The sequence below is a fragment of the Rattus norvegicus genome, chromosome 7 (assembly GCF_021556685.1).
Source record: "Rattus norvegicus strain SHRSP/BbbUtx chromosome 7, alternate assembly SHRSP_T2T, whole genome shotgun sequence".
In the NCBI taxonomy this organism is placed as follows: Eukaryota; Metazoa; Chordata; class Mammalia; order Rodentia; family Muridae; genus Rattus; species Rattus norvegicus.
In genome coordinates this window covers 119,880,006-119,898,831 of record NC_141540.1, presented here as the reverse complement: position 1 = coordinate 119,898,831, position 18,826 = coordinate 119,880,006, and the positions used below count along the sequence as shown (strand labels likewise).

At 53.7% G+C, this 18,826-nt stretch overlaps 1 protein-coding gene across 1 annotated transcript; it reads left to right on the top strand.

The window, feature by feature from the left end:
- Positions 1–530: 530 nt before the first annotated feature.
- Mfng (MFNG O-fucosylpeptide 3-beta-N-acetylglucosaminyltransferase) lies at positions 531–18,153 on the top strand. The gene is made up of 8 exons (NM_199110.1): positions 531–887; positions 6,594–6,642; positions 6,978–7,080; positions 9,366–9,519; positions 12,996–13,081; positions 14,610–14,775; positions 16,667–16,752; positions 17,385–18,153. Exons 1-8 carry the CDS (start codon positions 633–635, stop codon positions 17,449–17,451), a joined length of 966 nt encoding a protein of 321 aa, NP_954541.1. The 5' UTR covers positions 531–632; the 3' UTR covers positions 17,452–18,153.
- Positions 18,154–18,826: the final 673 nt, after the last annotated feature.

Below are 18,826 nucleotides of genomic sequence, written 5' to 3'. Positions count from 1 at the left end.
GGAAACCTCATGGCAGAATAATATTTGTGTAAAGCTTCAAAGAAAGCGAGAGGTGATCTCTAGGGAGCACGCTATGATGAGCACGGTCCTGTGGTAGAGGTAGGCCTGATGTGTGGTGGGTAATGGGGAAGGCCAGCAGGAGGGAAATTGAGCCGGGATCTGAGGCCGGCTCGACAGGACTCTGAAATAATGGGTATTGTAGGACCCAGAGACAGGGCTGTGGGGTATAGGGAGGCCGGAGAGGCTTCTTCCCACTTCATGGAGGGTTTGATGTAGCTGCAGCTGCTGGCAGGGTCCGGTGCCCCTTCAGTGGGTGGCTCCTAGTCGCAGCCTCTGGGGCTTCCCAGGCCTAGCCCCGCCCCTCGGGCAGAGGCAGGGGCGGGGCCAGGAGCCTAGCGGCCCTGCCGGGAGGGAGGGCTGAGGAGCAGGTGGCGGGCTGGTGGCCTCTGCCGGCTGGCAGGACGGTGGTGGCTCAGCTTCTGGGTTCAGAGACCCAGCTTCCTCCTTTCCCGTCGGTGCCTGCCCCCGATGCCTGCCAGACTTTTGCCTGTACCAGGGCCCCCACCTGACCAGCCTCCCACCCCAGGCTGATTGGGGAGTCGGGGGCTGAACTGTCTGGGGGCCCGCTCCCAATGCACTGCCGGGTCTTTCGGGGCCTGGCGGGAGCCCTCTTTACCCTCCTGTGCGTGGGGCTCCTATCTCTACGATACCACTCAAGCTTGTCCCTGAGGACGATGCAGGGCACGCTCAGGCTGAACCAACCGAACCCAGGGCACCTGGAGCTGCAGCTGGGGGACATCTTCATCGGAGTCAAGACTACCTGGGCCTTCCACCGCTCCCGCCTGGACCTGCTGCTTGACACATGGGTCTCCAGAACCAGGCAACAGGTGACAGGCCGCCTTGAGGCCTGAGAGAGGCTGAGGGGCTCCCAGGGGTCTTCCTGGTGGTCTGGGGAAAAGCTGACCACCAGTGAGTGGTTCCTTTTGGGGTCTCTACTCCTTCCTTCCTCCATGCCCCCTCAACCCCCACTGCCACACTCCAAGGCCTCCTCAGACTCACAGGTCTACTACATCTGTTGGGTTCAGTGTGGGACCCCTGTCCTAGGCTTCTCTTGGGTCCCTCTCTTCTCCTAGATTCTGACCCCAACTTGCCTTAAGGTCATGGTGGGTGTTAAGGAAGCTCCAGAGAGATACAGCCCACCAGGCCTGAGTGGCTGCCCACCTCAGCTCTGATCATGAATGAGGCTGTATGAGGCAGGGGTGTGATGTGGATGCTGGGGAGACATGGAGGTGGAGCTTGCTTAAGGGAGGCTTCCTGCCCCACTGTGCTGCCCAGGGTGTGGGGGCAGTGTCTGGCCTCCCATTTCCTCTGCTGCTTTGGGAGGCAGTGGGTGAGGCAGAGTGGGCCAGAGATCAAGGTGAGGGGGAGATCTGTCAGCCATATGGAATCCGTGTGTGTGTGTGTGTGTGTGTGTGTGTGTGTGTGTGTGTAAGAAGGCGTGGGAAATGAGTGTGTTCCCTGAAAGCAGTCTTTTCCCCCATGCTCAAAACCCCATCAAAGTCAGGGAATTTGGGGAATTGGGGATCACTTCAGGGGAGGTAGAAGAGTTCATGCACTTGTGCATACACATACTCTCTCCCCACGCTGGCTGCTGACTCTGTGGGCGGAAGTGACTGAGCTCTTGGAGGGGAGGCCAAGGACAGGAGGTGAGGGAGGGTGAGGGTACCTGAAGAGGATGCCCTCCTCCCCGCCCCCATTTCCTGGCACAGTGTTCAGTATAAGAATGAGTCCTTCCCGGGTAGAGCTCCCTGCAACCCCCACCCCCTGTATAATTTCTTGTCTGGAGGAGAACATGGTTCCTCCTCGGAAGCCAGCAGGGCTGGCCCTCTGCACAGACCTTCCTGTTTATGAAGCTGTGTCTGTGTGTACCAGGGAGCAAGGCCCCACATGGTCCCTGGTGTTTTCCTGTCTTGCTCACCGTGATAGTTCTCTTATGGTGAATGAGGAAAGGAAGGGCTGGCCAGAGTCACCCAGGAGGCCTGTGGGACAGAGCACAGCAGGACACCCTCTCTACTTCTCAGCCTCGCCCCCTTCTTCTCTACCAGGCCTCAAGATCAGAGCTGCTGGGGTTACTGGGGTGCAGCTGGTCCTGGGCCACTGGCTGAGGTGCTGGTCCTGTCAGGACAAGGCAGAAAGGCCAGCAGCTACCTAAATGTATGTCCTAGGTTCTCCAAGCGGCCAATCAGCCACCAGGTCAAAGGGACAACTACCAGCTTCTCTAAGGAGCTGCAGTGAGAGGCTTCACATCCATTAACCTTGCCAAACACCTGCATGTCCGGTACTGACTTCCCATCCACAGTGAGGTCAGGTGGAGGCAGGAGAGGTGTTGGATCCCCAGCCAAAGCCAGGGAGAAGGTTCTGGAAGGACGGCCAGGTGCAGAAGGAAGGTGGGAGACCGGGAGGTCCATTCCTTATTCCTAGGCTTTCTTCCCGTGACCTTGGCTACAGGCCCTCAGTTTCCACATTTGCACAACACAAGCGTGTCTGGAAACAGCCCTAGCTGGTTAACCGCAATCCTGGGCACCCGACTGGTTAAAGGTGATGGGGTGACAGGTGGCCTCAGCTTAGTGTGCTGGGGTGGACTCATGTATGGCCTTTGTCTAGTAGAGGGGGTAGGCGGGGAAGGCTGTTTTGTGTGTTTTGAGCTTGAAGGAGCCTTTCTCCCTCTAGTCCCCTCCTGGGTGGGGGCTGGGCAGGGGAGATGGCCTTAGCCCACTCTCCCCTCACTGCAGCAGATGGTCCCCCGCCCCTCCCTTTCTTACCCCAGCAGGCTGCCTTTCTCTTTGTTTCCCAGCCTGTGAAGCCATAACTGACTATTGTCTGGGTCTTTTGCTTAAAATCAAATGCAGCCTGCTGCTCCCACCTAACCAGTTGTCTGTGCTCTCAAGAGCTAAAACCACAGAGCTCCTAAGTCCACTCCTACCCTAGACTGATTGCAGCCTGGATCCTAACCCTGCCCACATGCCACTTCACTCCAGCAAACATTCTCAGTCTGTTTGTCCCATGCTCTGGACTCTAGTGACTTCTGCTGTGCCATGGTCATTTGGTGGCAAAAACTTGCCAGACACTCAGACAAGAAAGGCCTGACTTCTTGGTCAGCTCCCTCCAGAGCTATGTGGTAAGTAGGCTTGTGCGAGAGTGGAGCAAGGGGCAGAGGAAGACAGCCTGGGGACCTAGGAGAAAGAGCTGGGCCAGGACTAGCCTTGGGAGCAGAGAAAGACAGAAGTCAGGATAACGTGGACTGACGTGAGTGATGGACCACATGAGGTGACAGGCATGGTGACTCAGAGGCTCTGGGCCCAGAGAGTGGAAAGAAGGCACACTTGTGTGGGAGGGAGGGTAGGGGGCTCATCTTTTGATGCTGGTCATGGAATCCAGGGCCTCACACGGACAAGCGATTGACCAACCCTGGTTCTTCTTTGTGTGTGTGCATGTGGGAGGGCAGGGATTTTCTCCCCACCTACTCTAGTGTTATAGATTGAACTCCAGGCCTGAGCATGCTGGCCAAGTGCTGTGCCACACCCCCCGTGCTGGCCCTTCCTTGTGCTTTTTAGGGGTTCACTCTTAATGCTCCATCCTCCAAGGAAATGCTACAGTGAGAGGGATTTGAGAGGCTGGGGCCCAGCAGGAGGCCTGAGAGGGGCTCCAGGGTCCAGGTTCAGGGCCTGTGCATGGAGAGGGGTAGAGAGGAGGATACTAGGCAGGCCTAAGCCACTTGCTCTCCCTAAAACACCCAGGGCCCTCGCACCAGCTCAGTATGACAGGCAGAGGCAGACCTGGGGAGAAGGCTCAGAAGGAAGAACGACCCAGTCTCCCTGAGACACCAGGTGCTGGGACACTGGAGGCAGACAGGATGCTACCTTTTGGTGGACAGGAGAAGAGCACGGTGGGGGAGGATGGGGGGGTGAGGGCGCTCTAGCTGATGGGTATCAGGAAAGGACTATTGGGGGATGGTGCTAAGAGGTATCTGTAAAGTGTTGGGGTAACTGACAGAAATCTGAATAGAGATGCCCCAGAGGTGGGGCAGGGAGGGCTGAGGTAAAGTCACATCTGGTGGCAAGGGTTAAGTGTCTCTTCCTTTAACGCAGTGACTTTTTTTTTTTCGGAGCTGGGGACCGAACCCAGGGCCTTGTGCTTGCTAGGCAAGTGCTCTACCACTGAGCTAAATCCCCAACCCTGACTTTTTTTTTAAGTGTTTATGGGTTTGGGTGTTTTTGCCTGTGCATGTGTCTGTGTACTATGTGGGTGCAGTACCCATGGAGGCCAGAAGAGGGCGTGGGATGTCACCCTGGGATTGGTGTTACAGACAGCTGTGAGCCACCACGTAGGTGTTGGAAATTGCGCATAGGTCCTCTGGATGAGCAGCCAGTGCTCTGAAGTGCAGAGCCATCTCTCCATATGTGTTCTAAGGGAGATAGGGATGGTGTTGACAAGTGGGTGCAGGTGCGATCTGGGTAGGTCTGAAAGGGCAGTAGGTCTAGGATCAGGGCAGAGTCTTGTGTCAATCTATGGGAGAAATAGCAGTGGCTCTGAGGTAAGCTTGTGGTTATGGGCCTAGGGAGAACAGGCTGGTTCCCTGATGGCCCAGCCCTCCCTGTGCCCCACCCCTGCTCTGGCCTCCTGTGAGAGTAAGTGCAGCCGCCTTCCCTGTTTACTCTTTCTTCCTGTCAACCCTTCCTCCCTGCCCACTCTTCCTTGTTTTATGTGTTACAGCTGCTGCTCTCTCCTACTATACAGATGGGTAAACTGAGGCTTGGGACACGGTTGTTTTGGTCTGGGAGGGATGACTGGCTTGTTGTGGGTAAGCAAGGAGGTTCACTGTGGCTGGAACCCTGGTCTAGGAGTTCACAGAGGTGTAGGTCCAGTGGGGAGTGGGGATTCCAAGGGCCTTGAATATGGGAGCATTGTTATCTCAGCCCTCACTTTTGGAGTGGTTCAAAATTGTTCTAAGGGTCAGGGACACCACTAAAGGTTTTGTAATATTCTGTGAATATCTTCAAGATATATGTATGTAAGGTGGTTAGGGTTTTATTGCTGTGAAGAGACACCATGACCACGGCAACTCTTATAAAGGTGAACATTTAATTGGGGCTGGCTTACAGTTTCAGAGGTTCAGTCCATTATCATCATGGCGGGAAGCATGGCTGTGTGCAGACAGACCCGAGAGTTCTACATCTTGGTCTGCAGGCAGCAGAAGGAGACTGTGTGTCACACTGGGAGTGACTTGAGTATATATGACTTCAAAGGCTGCCTGCCTCCACAGTGACACACTTCTTCCAGCAAGGCCACATACTCCCTATGGGCCAACCATTTAAACACAGGAGTCTGACGGCCATTCCTATTCAAACCACCACAGGCAGTTGGTGAGTTCTGCACATACTGTGCTAGCTCTGAGTCCGGGTAACCTATTACCTTCCTGCTGCGACTCTGTCATGCCCACAGGCAGATTCTGGGGTTTTGGAGCTGCCTAGTACAGAGTTGGTGTGTGGTTGACGTGTCCCAGTCACGCCAGGTCACACCTGTAATCCCAGCACACAAGGATCCAACCCAGGAGGATTGCCACCAGCTCCAGGCAAGTTCTGGGTTACAGAGTTGAGTTCCAGGCTAGCTTGACCTATGGTATGAGACCTTGTTTCAACAAAGAAACCAAATAAGAAACAGCCTCGTGGGTTGGAATCCAGCTTGGCCTCACCTTTAGAAGGTCACTGGGGAGGCAGTGTGAGTGATGGTCCTGGCACATGCCCAATCTTAAAAAGCCGGATTGTGCCAGTGTGTGAGGTTTCTAATGTTCTGGGGGCGGGGGTAGTGGGCACTGCACTTGTGCGAGGCGTTGTGGCTGTGGCGTGGTGTCTGAGGGTTTGGGTAGGGCAAGTCCTACGGTCTGTACACTCCTGTGGACAGGGTTCAGGGGCCTTTGCTTTCTATGCCGTGATAAACAAGCACCAAAAGAAACTTGGAGAGCTAAGGGTTCGTTTGGGCTCTCAGGTTACAATCCATCATGGAGGAAGTCAGGGCAGGCACTGAAGCAGAGGCTATGGAGAGCTACTGCTTTACTGACTTGCAACCCATGGCTTGCTCACCTGCTCTCTAACACAACCCAGGACCACCTGCCTAGGGGTGGTACCACCTACAGTGGGCACTGAATCAATATATGCCTTACAGTCTTACCTAGAGGCCATTCTGTTGGAGGCATTTTCTCAACTGAGATCTCCCTTCCCAAATGGCTCTAGCTTGTGTCAAGCTAACAAAATGTAGCCAGGATAGTGGCCAAGTGTGACTGTGACACTCTGTGCAGAAGAGGGTGAGTCGGCCAAGAGTGTGCGGCCCTGGAGAACAGATGCAGCTGGGCTCCTTCACCCGGGAGTTGTGTATCCTTGACAGCTTAGTTGTATGTGTGCGTGTGTATATGTCTGAGAGTAGAGGACGGAAGTCTGCCCTGTCTATGTCCTCCCATGTGTGGGTTAACCTAGGGCATGGCTGTGGATGGGGACCTCCCTCCATTAACCTATCCTGATGCCTCCTTCTCCCCACAGACATTCATCTTCACTGACAGCCCAGATGAACTCCTCCAGGAGAGATTAGGTAACTGCCTGGCTGGGGACGTGGGTGTCTGTGATAAGACCTTGGGGTCCCTAGAATTAGATCTCCTGTCTTTGGCCTTGGGGACTGAGTACTTTGTGCCCAGGAACAGAGTAAGTGTATAAGAGGCTACTGGACAAGGCCCTGAACATCTGGGCTTCCGTTCAGTCTGCTGCCTCAGTTTCTCTGGGAGGGGATGAGCCCTTCAGGTCTAGTCTCATCTTATACATGTATTCCCTCAGTGTGTGTGTGTGTGTGTGTGTGTGTGTGTGTGTGAGTGTTATGGGGGGAGGGGCTGGAGGGGCTGGGCAGGTCACCTGACTGCTTCTCACCTCCAGGCTCGCACCTCGTGGTCACCAACTGTTCTGCAGAGCACAGTCATCCTGCTCTGTCCTGCAAGATGGCTGCAGAATTTGATGCCTTCTTGGTCAGTGGCCTCAGGTAAGTGTGGCTAGGCCATGGGGACAGGAGTGACTTTTCCCTCAGGCTATCTCTTTACCCTCTGCATGACTCCCCTACAGAGTTTCATTATGTAGCTCTAAGTGTCCTGGTATCATTCTGTAGACCAGACTGACTTTGAACTCACAGAGATCTGCCTGCTTCTGCCTCTCAAATGCTGGAACTAAAGGCGCGAGCCACCATGCTGTGTTTGTCTGTATACATGTCAGGTTATGTGTGTGGCATGCACTGTGTGTAGGTCAGAGGACAACTTTCAGGAGTTATATATCTTTCCATGGTATTTCTGGCCGGTGCCAGAGTCATCTCCCTGGTCTCAGACCATCTTTTGAATTGAGTGTCGTGACAACAACATGGAGCGGTGTTAAAAAAATATTTAAAAAAAAACAAACCAACAAAAGGGTGTGTGTGTGGGGGGAGATGGGCTGGAGAGGTGGCTGAGTTGTTAAGAGCACTGGCTGCTCTTCCAGAGGACCCAGGTTCAATTCCCAGCACCCACATGGCACCTGGCAACTGTCTGTAGCTCTGAAACCCTCACACAGACATACATGCAAGTCAAAACACCCATGCATGTAAGGGAAAAATAAATCTAAAACAAAACAAAGAAAGCAAAACAAATGGAGAAACCCAAAAAATGGAGTAGTGGGGCTGGGGACGTGAATCAGTGGGTAAAGTCCTAGCTGCGCAAGTGTAAGGATCTGAGTTCGATACCCCACACTGACTCCAAAAGCATGTACGTATGATTCTAACCCCAGTGCCAGGAGGTGGAGATGGGGTGGCTCCTGGGACTTGCTGGCTAGCCATCATGTCCTGGTCCCAGTGAGAGTCCTGTCTCAAAAAGCAAGGTGGATGGTAGCAGGAGCAGCACCCACTCCAGCCTTTGCATGCAAGCACACACATCTGTACCTGAACATACACTGACACGCACACCCCACACCCCATACCCCCAAATGGAGGCACCTGGGCCACTGAAGGGATCCTAGGGCCTTCTGGGGTTGGACTCACCCTTTCCCACCTAACAGGCAGAGAGGTGGGCCACCTAGATTCAAATCTTGTCACAACGCTGGCTGTGCGGTCATGAAGTATTCGGCTTTGTCTGTTCTCTAGATATCTGTGAGGGTTCACAGCATGCTGCCTGGCCCAAAACATGGGGTTCAGATAGTAACTACCAGGATTCTCAACCTGTGGGTCTTGACCCCTTTTGGGGGGATGGGGGTGGGGTGGGTAGAACAACCCTTTCACCAGGTCACCTTAGACCACCAGGAAAACACAGCTATCTACATTATATTCATGACAGTAGCAACATTACAGTTGTGAATTAGCAACACAGTCATTTCCTGGGAGGGAATCTCCAGGACATGAGGAGCTGTTCAAAGCCATGCAGAGTTAGGAAGGTTGAGAACCGCTGGCTTAGAATTAGCATTAGCAAAACCAGGATTGTCGATCATGTGATCCTATTTTCTTCAATGGAAGGAATGAAAGATGTCTGGTCACCTGGTCACCTGGAATGCCAGCGAAAGTGGCCAAACATGATCTTCTGCTGTTCTCTTAGGAACCAGCTTCTACCCGAGTCCCTCCAATATCCTCAGAATTGTTTAGGCCCTGATCCTGGGCTTTATGTCTCTCAGTGAGCAGAACTCATCCCTGTGTAAGATGCCCCATGTTCTTTGCATCCTCCACCAACAGACTCTCCTTATGCTTACCTCAGATCCTTCCTGATGGCCAAGACACTGAACAACTATAATCAGGAAACTTGGCCTTTTTTTTTTTTTTTCCCTTTTCTTTTTTTTCCGGAGCTGCGGACCGAACCCAGGGCCTTGCGCTTCCTAGGCAAGCGCTCTACCGCTGAGCTAAATCCCCAACCCCACCTCAGATCCTTCCTGTAGGCCCTAGCCCTGAGCTCTGTTTATCAACCAATAGAATTCATGCTCATTGTAAAGCTTCCTTACCTTGCTAGAGTGTTTCTATGTAGCTATGCCTGAAGTTTTGTTGCAATAATTGTCACGTGGTAACCTTTCTCCAAAGTTTTACTATGCTTAAACATATGAGAAGAATAAATCAGGAAGGCAGTCTCTGGAACTTTTTGACCCAGTGCCTAAAAGACTGTACTGACTTGAAGCTTCATTCTTCAGATAGCGTGGATGTCTCCCCTGAGGGCCCTGAGGTTTACGGAGTCCCCAACAGCGACCTGACTCATGGCTATTAGCTGTTGACTGTGGGGACCCAGGAACCCAGTATTTCCATAAGGTCACTGTGTCCCATCCCTACAGGTGGTTCTGCCATGTGGATGATGACAACTATGTGAACCCCAAGGCTCTGCTACAGCTGCTGAGAACATTCCCGCAGGACCATGATGTCTATGTGGGCAAGCCCAGCCTGAACCGGCCCATACACGCCTCTGAGCTGCAATCAAAAAACCGCACGGTCTGTCCCTTCCTCCTTTTTCAGTTGGCTGTTGCTTTTGGGGTGCGTGTGTGTGTGTGTGTGTGTGTGTGTGTGTGTGTGTGTGTGTGTATGTGTGTGTATACTGATACTAGGGGCAGAATCCTGAGGCAGGGCCTGGTTATATAGTAAGGCCTGGGTCATCGAAGATCCCTAGTTTGGTAAGGAGGCCTCTGATCACTGGGCTTTTCTCATTCCATGACCAAACTCCCAGCCACCTGGAATTACCACTGATTTGTACAGCCCTGGGCTTGAGGTGGAGCTCAGCTGGCAGAATGCTTGCCTAACATCACAAACACAACGGAGCTCAGGCATGGTGTAATCCCACCACTTGGGGAGGCTGAAGCAGCTATCGCTGGTTCAAGGCCAGCCTGGGTTACATAGTAGATTCCCAGGTCAGCCTGGACCATAGATGAATACTGTGTTTAAGCCAGAAAAATCCCAGGTATTGCTGGGCTAGGTGATAGATCGTGGTTGCTCAGAGCTGTAGACTGACCCTGACCTCAAACTTCTTTACTGCCCAGCCACTGAAGTGTGGATACCTAGAGCTAGGGAGACAGAACCAGCTTCACTGTAGACCCAAGAGACAGTCATAGGATGGCCAGGTTGGAAAACAAACAAAACCCAGGAGAGCTGGGGCGTGCCTCTACTAGACTTCAGATAAATAATGAGGTTTTGTCTGTGTTCTCCTAATTGCATGATTCTTCCCTGTCCTCAGTCCCGCCTGGTTTCTAGAGCTTGGGTGGTAACCCCAGGGTAGAGGGAAGATAGGGAGGAGGCTCCCCTGTCAAGAGACCCTGCTTGAATGGAGCAGAAGCTGCTGTTTAAGACTCCCCCTCCCTCCCCAGGCCACCATCTGCTGCTCTGGGGAAACTGGAGCCTTAATTATCAGTAGCTCATCGGGCGCTGAGCCCTAATTAAATCCTCCTGGGCCTCAGGGTGTGTGTACACACATGCCACTCCAGGTGAGCCGAGGGGTGTCCCCGCCCTCCACCCTGACCTCCCACCCAGCTTGAGCCCCTGTCTCCAGGCCTGCAGATTCCAGGCTGGAGCATGTCTCCTGGGGTTCAAATGCCAGCCCTGTCACTCCCACTTGGGGACGCTGATTGAAGCTGATCCACCTCTTTGGGTGTCAGTGTCTCATCTGTGGGGCCAGTGATAACCGCTGTTCCTCACAGGGTGATTGTGAGCCCAAGAATCAGGTAGGGCCATCTGTCAGAGTCCCTAGTCTGGGGACTGGATGATATTATGGGATTCATTTCTTAGCCATGTCATGTCTTGCAGGGTCAGGCCAATGCCTGACTGGGTACATCCAGATCCCAGGCCCCACTGTTCTAGTTTGCCCGATATCCCCTCTTTCTCCCTCTCTCCCTCCCTCCTTCCCTCTCTCCTTTCTTTCTTTCTTTCTCTCTCTCTCTCTCTTCTTTCTTCCTTCCTTCCTTCCTTCCTTCCTTTCTTTCTTTCTTTCTTTCTTTCTTTCTTTCTTTCTTTCTTTCTTTCTTTCTTTCTTTCTTTCTTTCTTCCTTTCTCTGTCATAAATACCATGGCCAAAATGGACTTGGGGAGGAAAGGGTTTATTTGGATCATGCATCTCAGTCACATTCCACCATTGAGGGGTGTCAGGGCAGGACTCCAAGCAGGAACAGAAGGTAGGAACCCATAGAGGGGAGCTGCTTACTGGCTTGCACCCCATGGCTTGCTCAGCCTGCTTTTTTATACAACCCAGGACCACCTGACCAGTGCTGGCACCACCTACAGTGGGGTTGGAGGCCAATATAGTGGGCTGTGTGGCCTTCCAACGTCAATCATCTATCAAGAAAATGCCTTGCACACTTGCTTACAAGCCAATCGGATGGAGGAATCGTCTCAGTTGAGGGGCTCTCTTCCCGGGTGTCTCTAATTTGTGTCAAGCTGACAGAAACTAACCAACTCACCCCCACAATGCTCTTCTCTGTGAGCACTGCCAAAGGGAATGTCCCATACCCTGTGTCCTGTCTTGGAGTGTTCCAGGATCCCAGAGTGCCCAGGCCAATACAGAGCCTCCAGCTGTGCATGGAGGGACAGCAAAGGCAAAAGATCTCTCTCTCTGGCTTGGCTTTTGTTTCTGCTCTGTGCTCTGAGGCGAGTGACCTCAGTCTGGGATTTGGTCACTGGGCTTGTGGTACGGCCCTTAGCACAGGGCCGAGGCCCTTTTGGTGATGTTGTGGTGACCGTAATTACACAGGAGTGGGAAGCCACACACTTGTTAGTTTTAATAAAGCGCATGATTATTGAGCACTTCCTGGATGCTGGGTCCTCAAGAGAGATTCGCACTGCCTCTTGGAGCCCCGGGCTTTCTCTAAAGGACAACTGTGGAAGTAGACTAGAGAGGAAGGCCGTCAGAGGCAGATCTGGGAAATCTGTACTCCCAGACTTAATTCTAGGCACCGGAAGTGGCTTCTTCAAGGGGATAGGGGCTAGGGGAGGGGATCCCTTTGGGTCTCCACGTTGTCTGTCCAGGGCTCTTTCTGGAGCAGCATCGTGGGAGAAATCTCAGCCCAGTGCAAGATCTTTTTATTAAGCCCCAATGTGGACTTGGAGATAGGGATTTGAGTGTGTGCATGGGGAGTTATTGTTAGACGGAGAGACGAAACAGCAGAAGGGCAGAGTTCTCCAAAAGACTTGGAGAACCCAGAGGTGAATTCAGAGTCCTTGCAGGAGAGCCAGGAAAAGGCCTGGGCTGAGGTTAGGGTGGTAGAAGAGAGAGAATGGCAGAGGGGTGCTCCTGATTGCGGGGATGGCCATGTCAAGGGGCTGTCTCCCATTGGTGCTCCCAAGATGGTCTCCCCTTTACTCCTGAGGCAGCTTCATGCTCTTCATCTGTAGAAAACCTTTCTCAGCCTCAGGAATTGGGAGTAGAGAAAGTGAGATCTGGAGGCTTGGTGTAGGTGGCACCAGGGAAGAGCAATCCTTAGGCGTTATAGAGGCCGCTCCCTTCTGGTCTTCCTAGAGCACTCTGGGAAAGGCTCCGATTGGCTGGCCTGTTATGTGCCTATTGCTGGGTCAAGGGGCCCAGCCCTGGGTTTCATTCCAGAAGCACTGGGCCACCTCTGTGAGCTAGGGGATCAGGCACCAGATCTCCTCCTCTTACCACCCCATCCTCTCCTGTGGGGACCTACAGACTGCGATGTCTCAGGCACAATTCCTCCTCTTCAAGGAAGCCAGACTCTGGCTGGGTTTGAGGCTCCCCTGTGACCCTGGGACTCATAATTAGTGGTGTGACGTTGGGCCTCAGCTCTCTGTCTGTGACGTGGGCGATGCCTCCAGTGAGGTGTGAGGTACAGAGCTTCAGGTCACGATGGCTGTGGGTAAGGGGAGGTCCAGCTGGTATGGCTCAGGGTAGGGGACGGTCTTGCTGGTGTAACTGGCGCCCTTTAGTTCCCTGGGCTCAGTCCATATCTCTGACATCCTCTTTCCAGAGGCTGGTGCGGTTCTGGTTTGCCACAGGGGGTGCTGGCTTTTGTATCAACCGCCAACTGGCTTTGAAGATGGTGCCGTGGGCCAGGTAAGCGGAGGGGAGGGGTGGTGAACATGAGGGCTGTGTGGGGTGTGAACGGGAGGGGCTATGGTGGACATGAGGACCTGTGGTGTATGAGGGGCTATGGTTAAAATGAGAGGCTGGGGTGAACACGAGGTGCCTTTGAGGCAGGGAGGAGCAAGAGGGTATAGGGCAACGCAGGTCTATGGGGGGCATACCTGTTGTTTTTACGGAATGTGGTTCAGTACACTCTGCTTTAGTCTCCCCATCTGAAATGGACAGTGGCATTGTAAGAGCTTGGTGGGAAAATGTCTAGGAGGACACCTGCAGTGGGCAGGACACCTTGGTAGCCCTTTCCTCACCTGATAGTCAATGTCATGGAGGTCGAGTGTAGGAGCCCTCAGAGATGGAGAGGGGCTATTGACTGGGGGCAGGAGGGAAGGCTTTCTGGAAGAGGGGGCATTTTTATCTGAGACATCCCTGTAGGCCCTCACAGGAGAAGGGTCTGGGAGTGCGTATGGGTAGATACAGCCCTTCTGGAAGTGGCCGAGCCTGGCCCTTTCCCAGGCTGGCATCAGTGGCCATGAACTTGTGTGGATCTTCGCCCCAACTTAGGCTGTGCTTCGCCAGGAGAACCATAGCGAGAGGGAAGGCAGGCCCACGCTCAGAACCCTTGTGAGAAGTTGACTCGCCTTAGGTCACACAGCTGCTTGGCCACTGTCCCTGTCTGCCCTTCCTTGCCTGAGAAGTCAGTTCAGAGTCAGAGGATGTGCTGTCCCTACGGCCAGCTCAGAGCAGGCACACACCGTGACCCAAGGTCGACTTGTGACTAGGGTGCTCCCTTGTGCTCTGTCCACCTCTGGGGTACCCATTCCTATCTCAGTGTGCAGCTGAGGGGCACCCAGGCTGGATTCCTGTGCCCACCCCGGCCAGGCATTCTGGGAAATGATGTCGATGCCTTTGCAGTCAGGAAATGGTCCCTGGGACACTGGGCAATGCCATTGAAAGCCTGCTGTTGGGTTGGGGATTTAACTCAGTGGTAGAGCGCTTGCCTAGCAAGCTCTAAGGTCCTGGGTTTGGTCCCCAGCTCCGAAAAAAAGAAAAGAAAAAAAAAATACTGAAGAAAGCCTGCTGCTGCCTCTGGGAAATCCACATTTCTCCCCAGGCCCCCAAACCACGTGCTTTCTTCTGACTTGGCCTCAGTACCCCAATCTGTGGCAGGCAGGAAGTACCTCTCTATCATGTCTGGGTCCTTAGCCCTAGTGAGGCATGAGGGGCCAGGGGTGCCAAGCTCAGCAGTGAATGAATGAGAGGAAATAGGGGAAGAAAGGGTATACTTCCCGCCATTCCTCCACCCAGTCCTTCCAGGACCCTGGAGAGGCAGGGCTGTTATCAGCCCATTTCTCAGGGGAGGAGACTGAGATGCTTCAGGTCCCAGACTTGTCCAGTACCCCAGTGCAGTGTGCTGGTTCAGCACAGGCCCTGCTGGGAGGAGGGAGGAGGCGCACATTCGAAAGGCCCAGGTCAGTGGCTGCCATCCCTCTCTGTCCTTCAGCGGTTCCCACTTTGTGGACACTTCAGCTCTCATCCGGCTCCCCGATGACTGCACTGTGGGCTACATCATCGAGTGCAAGCTGGGGGGCCGCCTGCAGCCCAGCCCCCTTTTCCACTCACACCTGGAAACCTTGCAGCTGCTGGGCACTGCCCAGCTTCTGGAGCAGGTGAGCCAACGGCAGAGCAGAGGGCCAGGGGTGGGGAAAGGGAGTCTCCCAGATGAAGGTTGGGGTACCTGGAGTCAACCTGGAAACTGAACTTATGTGGGTTGGTCATTACGTACTGATGGGGAAACAGAGGCCCCCCCGGGGAGGCAGCACACCCCTTCCAGACAGTGGCTCAGGCCTCCTATCTCTCTGGTCTAGGAGGACTTTACAGACATGACTGCTGCTCCCAGGACCCACCCCCGCCCCATCCCCCACCCCCACCCCCACCCCCCACCTGCACCCCATCCCCCATCCCCCACCAGCATCCCATCCCCCATCGTCCACCCCTATCCCCATTGACAGTTCCTCCTTCCTCTCTGAAGCTTCCACCCACACCTCACTGACCTTCTGAGCAGTCTGCGGAAAGAACGTCTGTCTGGAGTTCCCTTTAAGTCCTGTCTGACCAGTCCTGTCCCCACAGAGTCAGATTTTGAGGTACACATGAGGAATTCATATGAAACTGAATAGCATACACGGCCAGGGCCTGGCATTCAGAAGGGTCTATCTCCTGTCCTATCTATACTCTCCCCAGGGAACTCAGGCCTTGGGAGGACAGGATCTCAGCCCTAGGTCTGTAGTCACTATGGAGAGAGGGTCCTCTGACCCCCAGCTGACCCTCAGATCCCATGGTCATGGTTTGGGTTAGCGCTTGGAGTCAGTGGATTAGCTGGGCAGGGAACCAGGGTATGAGTCCCACCCATTAGGAAGCTGGGAAAGGGAGACAAATTTAGGGTGACCAGAAACAGGGCAGCTAACTGCCACTGCTTTTTGACACACCTGGCAGCCATGAGGGCCCTTACACTCTTCTCTTTCTCTTTCTGCCAGTTGTCACATGGTACCCACACAAGCCTCCCTCAGTGAACACGGGGACTGCTTCCAAGTCCCCGGGGAACCCCATACCCTCAGCCGCAGTCCCTTCTGTGAAGGCCTCAGTGTTTGGAGTGGCCCATGGCCCTTCTCCACACACTTCATATCAGCTCTGGGTTACTTTCCATTCCTAACAGGATAGAAAGACTCAGTAAAATGTCACACTGACGTGTTTAGGGAACTGAGCGAGAAGGAGAAAGAAGTGCACAGCCCAGACAGATGTCACTGATATATTTCCAGTCCATGGCCGGTTGAATCCACAGCTGCAGATACAGAGGGCTGACTACAGGGCTGGGGTGTAGCGTAGTGGGTAGGGCGCTTACATAGCATACATGAAGCCCTGACTTTGATCCTAGATCTTCAGAAACCAGGTCTGGTGGTACAGACCTCTGATCCTAGCCCTTTAGAAGCAGGATGATCAGAAGTTCAAACCCCTGTCTAGGAAGAAAGAAAGAAAATCTCTGAAGTCTGACTGTAAATATTATCCCCATTCTATTAGATGGGAAAATCAAGGCCCCGAAAACCAAGTCAATTGTGATAAATCTGCTGTAGCCACAATGGGGATTTTGAGCCCTGGTAGCTACCAAAACATCAGTCTTTAGCTTGTGTCTGCTTCTTGGCTGACGTCTCTGTGCCATGTCTTCCTGACGTGGTTGGTCCAGGCTCCAGGTGGAGAGACTAGCCGAGGCCTGCCCAGGGCTGTGGAAACCTCCTAGCCCAGGGACTCAGCTGAGGGGAATGGCCCCTTCTTAATGAGCTTGGTGTGCCAGTCCTTAGGAAGAAGGACTCTCTAGTCTCCTGGGTAAGCATGCTTCTGGGAGCAAACAGACTGAGGAAGGAGCATGCTTTCAAGTTGCAGTGCCTTTGGGAGAGCTGGCCTCCATTGTCCAGGAGGCTCAATTGCCAGCCCTCTCTAAAGGTCCAGTGTCTCCCTGGAGGACCTCCCTGGTGGAGCCTCCTCCAATACCCTCCCATCTTCCCCCAGGTCACCCTCAGCTATGGTGTCTTTGAAGGGAAACTGAACATCATCAAGCTACCGGGCCCCTTCTCCCATGAGGAGGACCCTTCCAGGTGAGTATGGGGTCGAGACTGTAGGATGAAGGCGGGGACTGAGGAGCTTTGAGGGAAAGCAGTGCCACAGGTTATGGTGGCTGAGCACACAAGCTAGGAGCAGGGAGAATAGGCTTAACTTCCTATTCTGCTACTTTCTGTGTGACCTTAGATAAGTGTCTTGTCTTCTCTGGGCTTCAGACTCGCCGTCTGTAGCACCAGAGCCCATGGCTGTTCCAAGAGCCCTGGAGTCAGGACTATGGTAAGCACAGCTCTGTTTCAAGGAGATAGAATTTGGCTCAGTGTAGGGAAGGACTGCAACATTCCCAGAGGGAAGGCATTTCCTTTTAACGGAGTGAGTGTCCATCAGCGGAGGCATGCAAGCCATAGCCTCACTGTTGGTTGAGAATTCTAGAATCCAGCCAGGGGGCTCTCGGTGTCTCCTCTGGCTTTCAAGGTGTCTGGAAGGAGAGGTTCTCAAACCAGGGGTCATTTGCCAATGTTCTGATTGCTCCACCCTGGGGGTGCTTGCCACAGTCCTGAGAGGAACAGGGTAGCCACATGTGACACAGAGTTACCCAGGCTGAGCATTCACAGTGCCCGTAGACCAGGGAGGATGGGGTAACTGTCTCCCCTTGATGGTCTCTCCGCAGATTTCGCTCCCTCCACTGTCTCCTCTACCCGGACACACCCTGGTGTCCACTGCTGGCAGTGCCCTGAGCTCTGACCTGCCCCAAAGGATGATGGATGCTTCTATCTGACCACTCCCCCATCTCCCAAGCAGTCCTGAGGGCTCTTGGTCCGTACACACTGGCAGATGGTCCCTGGCAGGGCCTCTGGGTGACAGGGAAGGTCGGGATGTGGACACTGCTTGGCGTTGAAGGTATCTCAGGCCCAGACACCTGGTCACACCACAGAGGCTGCAGGGACACTTGAATTGGTGTGTAGGAGGGGGTTGGGGTCCTCACCCTCCTGAGGGTGACATGTGCCCTGCCTGGAGTCTGGCCTCTGGCTCTGGCCTCAGTCATTCTTTAGGGACTAGAGTCATTGGGATAAAACCAGGTCTGTGATCTGCAGCTATGGGGCTGGCCTCAGCCGCTCCTGGTTCTGCACAGCTGGCCAATGGACCTAGACTTCGGAACCCCAGCAGGCTCAGGTGCCAATCGCAATGGGCCTTTGGTTCAGTGTCCCAGCCTCTTTTGCTGTGAGGAGCTGCCATATGGCCCAGCAGAACTGAGCAAAGTCAATAGAGGGGTTTCTGGAGTACACTCCCAGCCCAAGACCCTGCCTTCCTACTGTGAACGTGGGTGTGATGGCTGGATCTGGGGAAGCTACTTTGGCACCATGAAAGAAAGGCCGAGACAATCTAAAGCTGCTCTCCCTAACACCTGATCTGTAAGAAATTAAACTTTTATTTAAGGCTCTCTGTGTCCAGCTTCCTGCTATGGGTGACCAGGGTTCCAGGCTGGAGCAAGGTTTTGGAGCTGAGTTGATGGCCACATTTGGTGGTGGGATGTGGCGTGTTGCTCAGAGCCTGGTGTGGGGAGATGGAGGGCATGGTGAATGAGGACTATAAGGGGTGTGTGTGTGTGTTCGTGTGTGTGTGTGTGTGTGTGTTTGTGTGTGTATGTGTATATGCACACTCGTGTGTGTATTCATGTGTGCATGCATGTATGTTTGTGTGCTTGTATGTGCATGCGTGTACATGTGTATGAGTGTGTGTGCGTGCACATGCATGTGTGTGTGCCTGTGTGTGCGCATGTGTGTATGTGTATATGCACACTCGTGTGTGCATTCATGTGTGCATGCATGTTTGTGTGTGTGTGTGTGTGTGTGTGCCTGTGTGTGTGATGCACTGTATGATGTGTATGTGGGGATATACTCGTGGCTGGGACACTGCCACTGGTCCCTCTTAGGAGCTGTGTAGTTAGGTCAGTTGTAGTGCTGGGAGCCCTGCCTTCTTTCTCTGCCCTCAGGGCAGACTGGGGATGCCATTGTCTCTGGGAAGTCAGCCTGGTGTCTCCGAGCTGGGGATTTGCCTTGGGTGTCAGTTAAAGGTGACAGGATGGATTGAACAGGCAAGGCAGATAGAGGC

Excerpts from the sequence above, each read along its gene's own strand:
- Mfng (NM_199110.1), top strand. The coding sequence starts at position 633 with ATGCACTGCCGGGTCTTTCGGGGCCTGGCGGGAGCCCTCTTTACCCTC. Across the intron at positions 888-6,593 it reads TCTCCAGAACCAGGCAACAG|ACATTCATCTTCACTGACAG; the intron begins GTGACAGGCCGC and ends TTCTCCCCACAG. Across the intron at positions 16,753-17,384 it reads CATGAGGAGGACCCTTCCAG|ATTTCGCTCCCTCCACTGTC; the intron begins GTGAGTATGGGG and ends GTCTCTCCGCAG.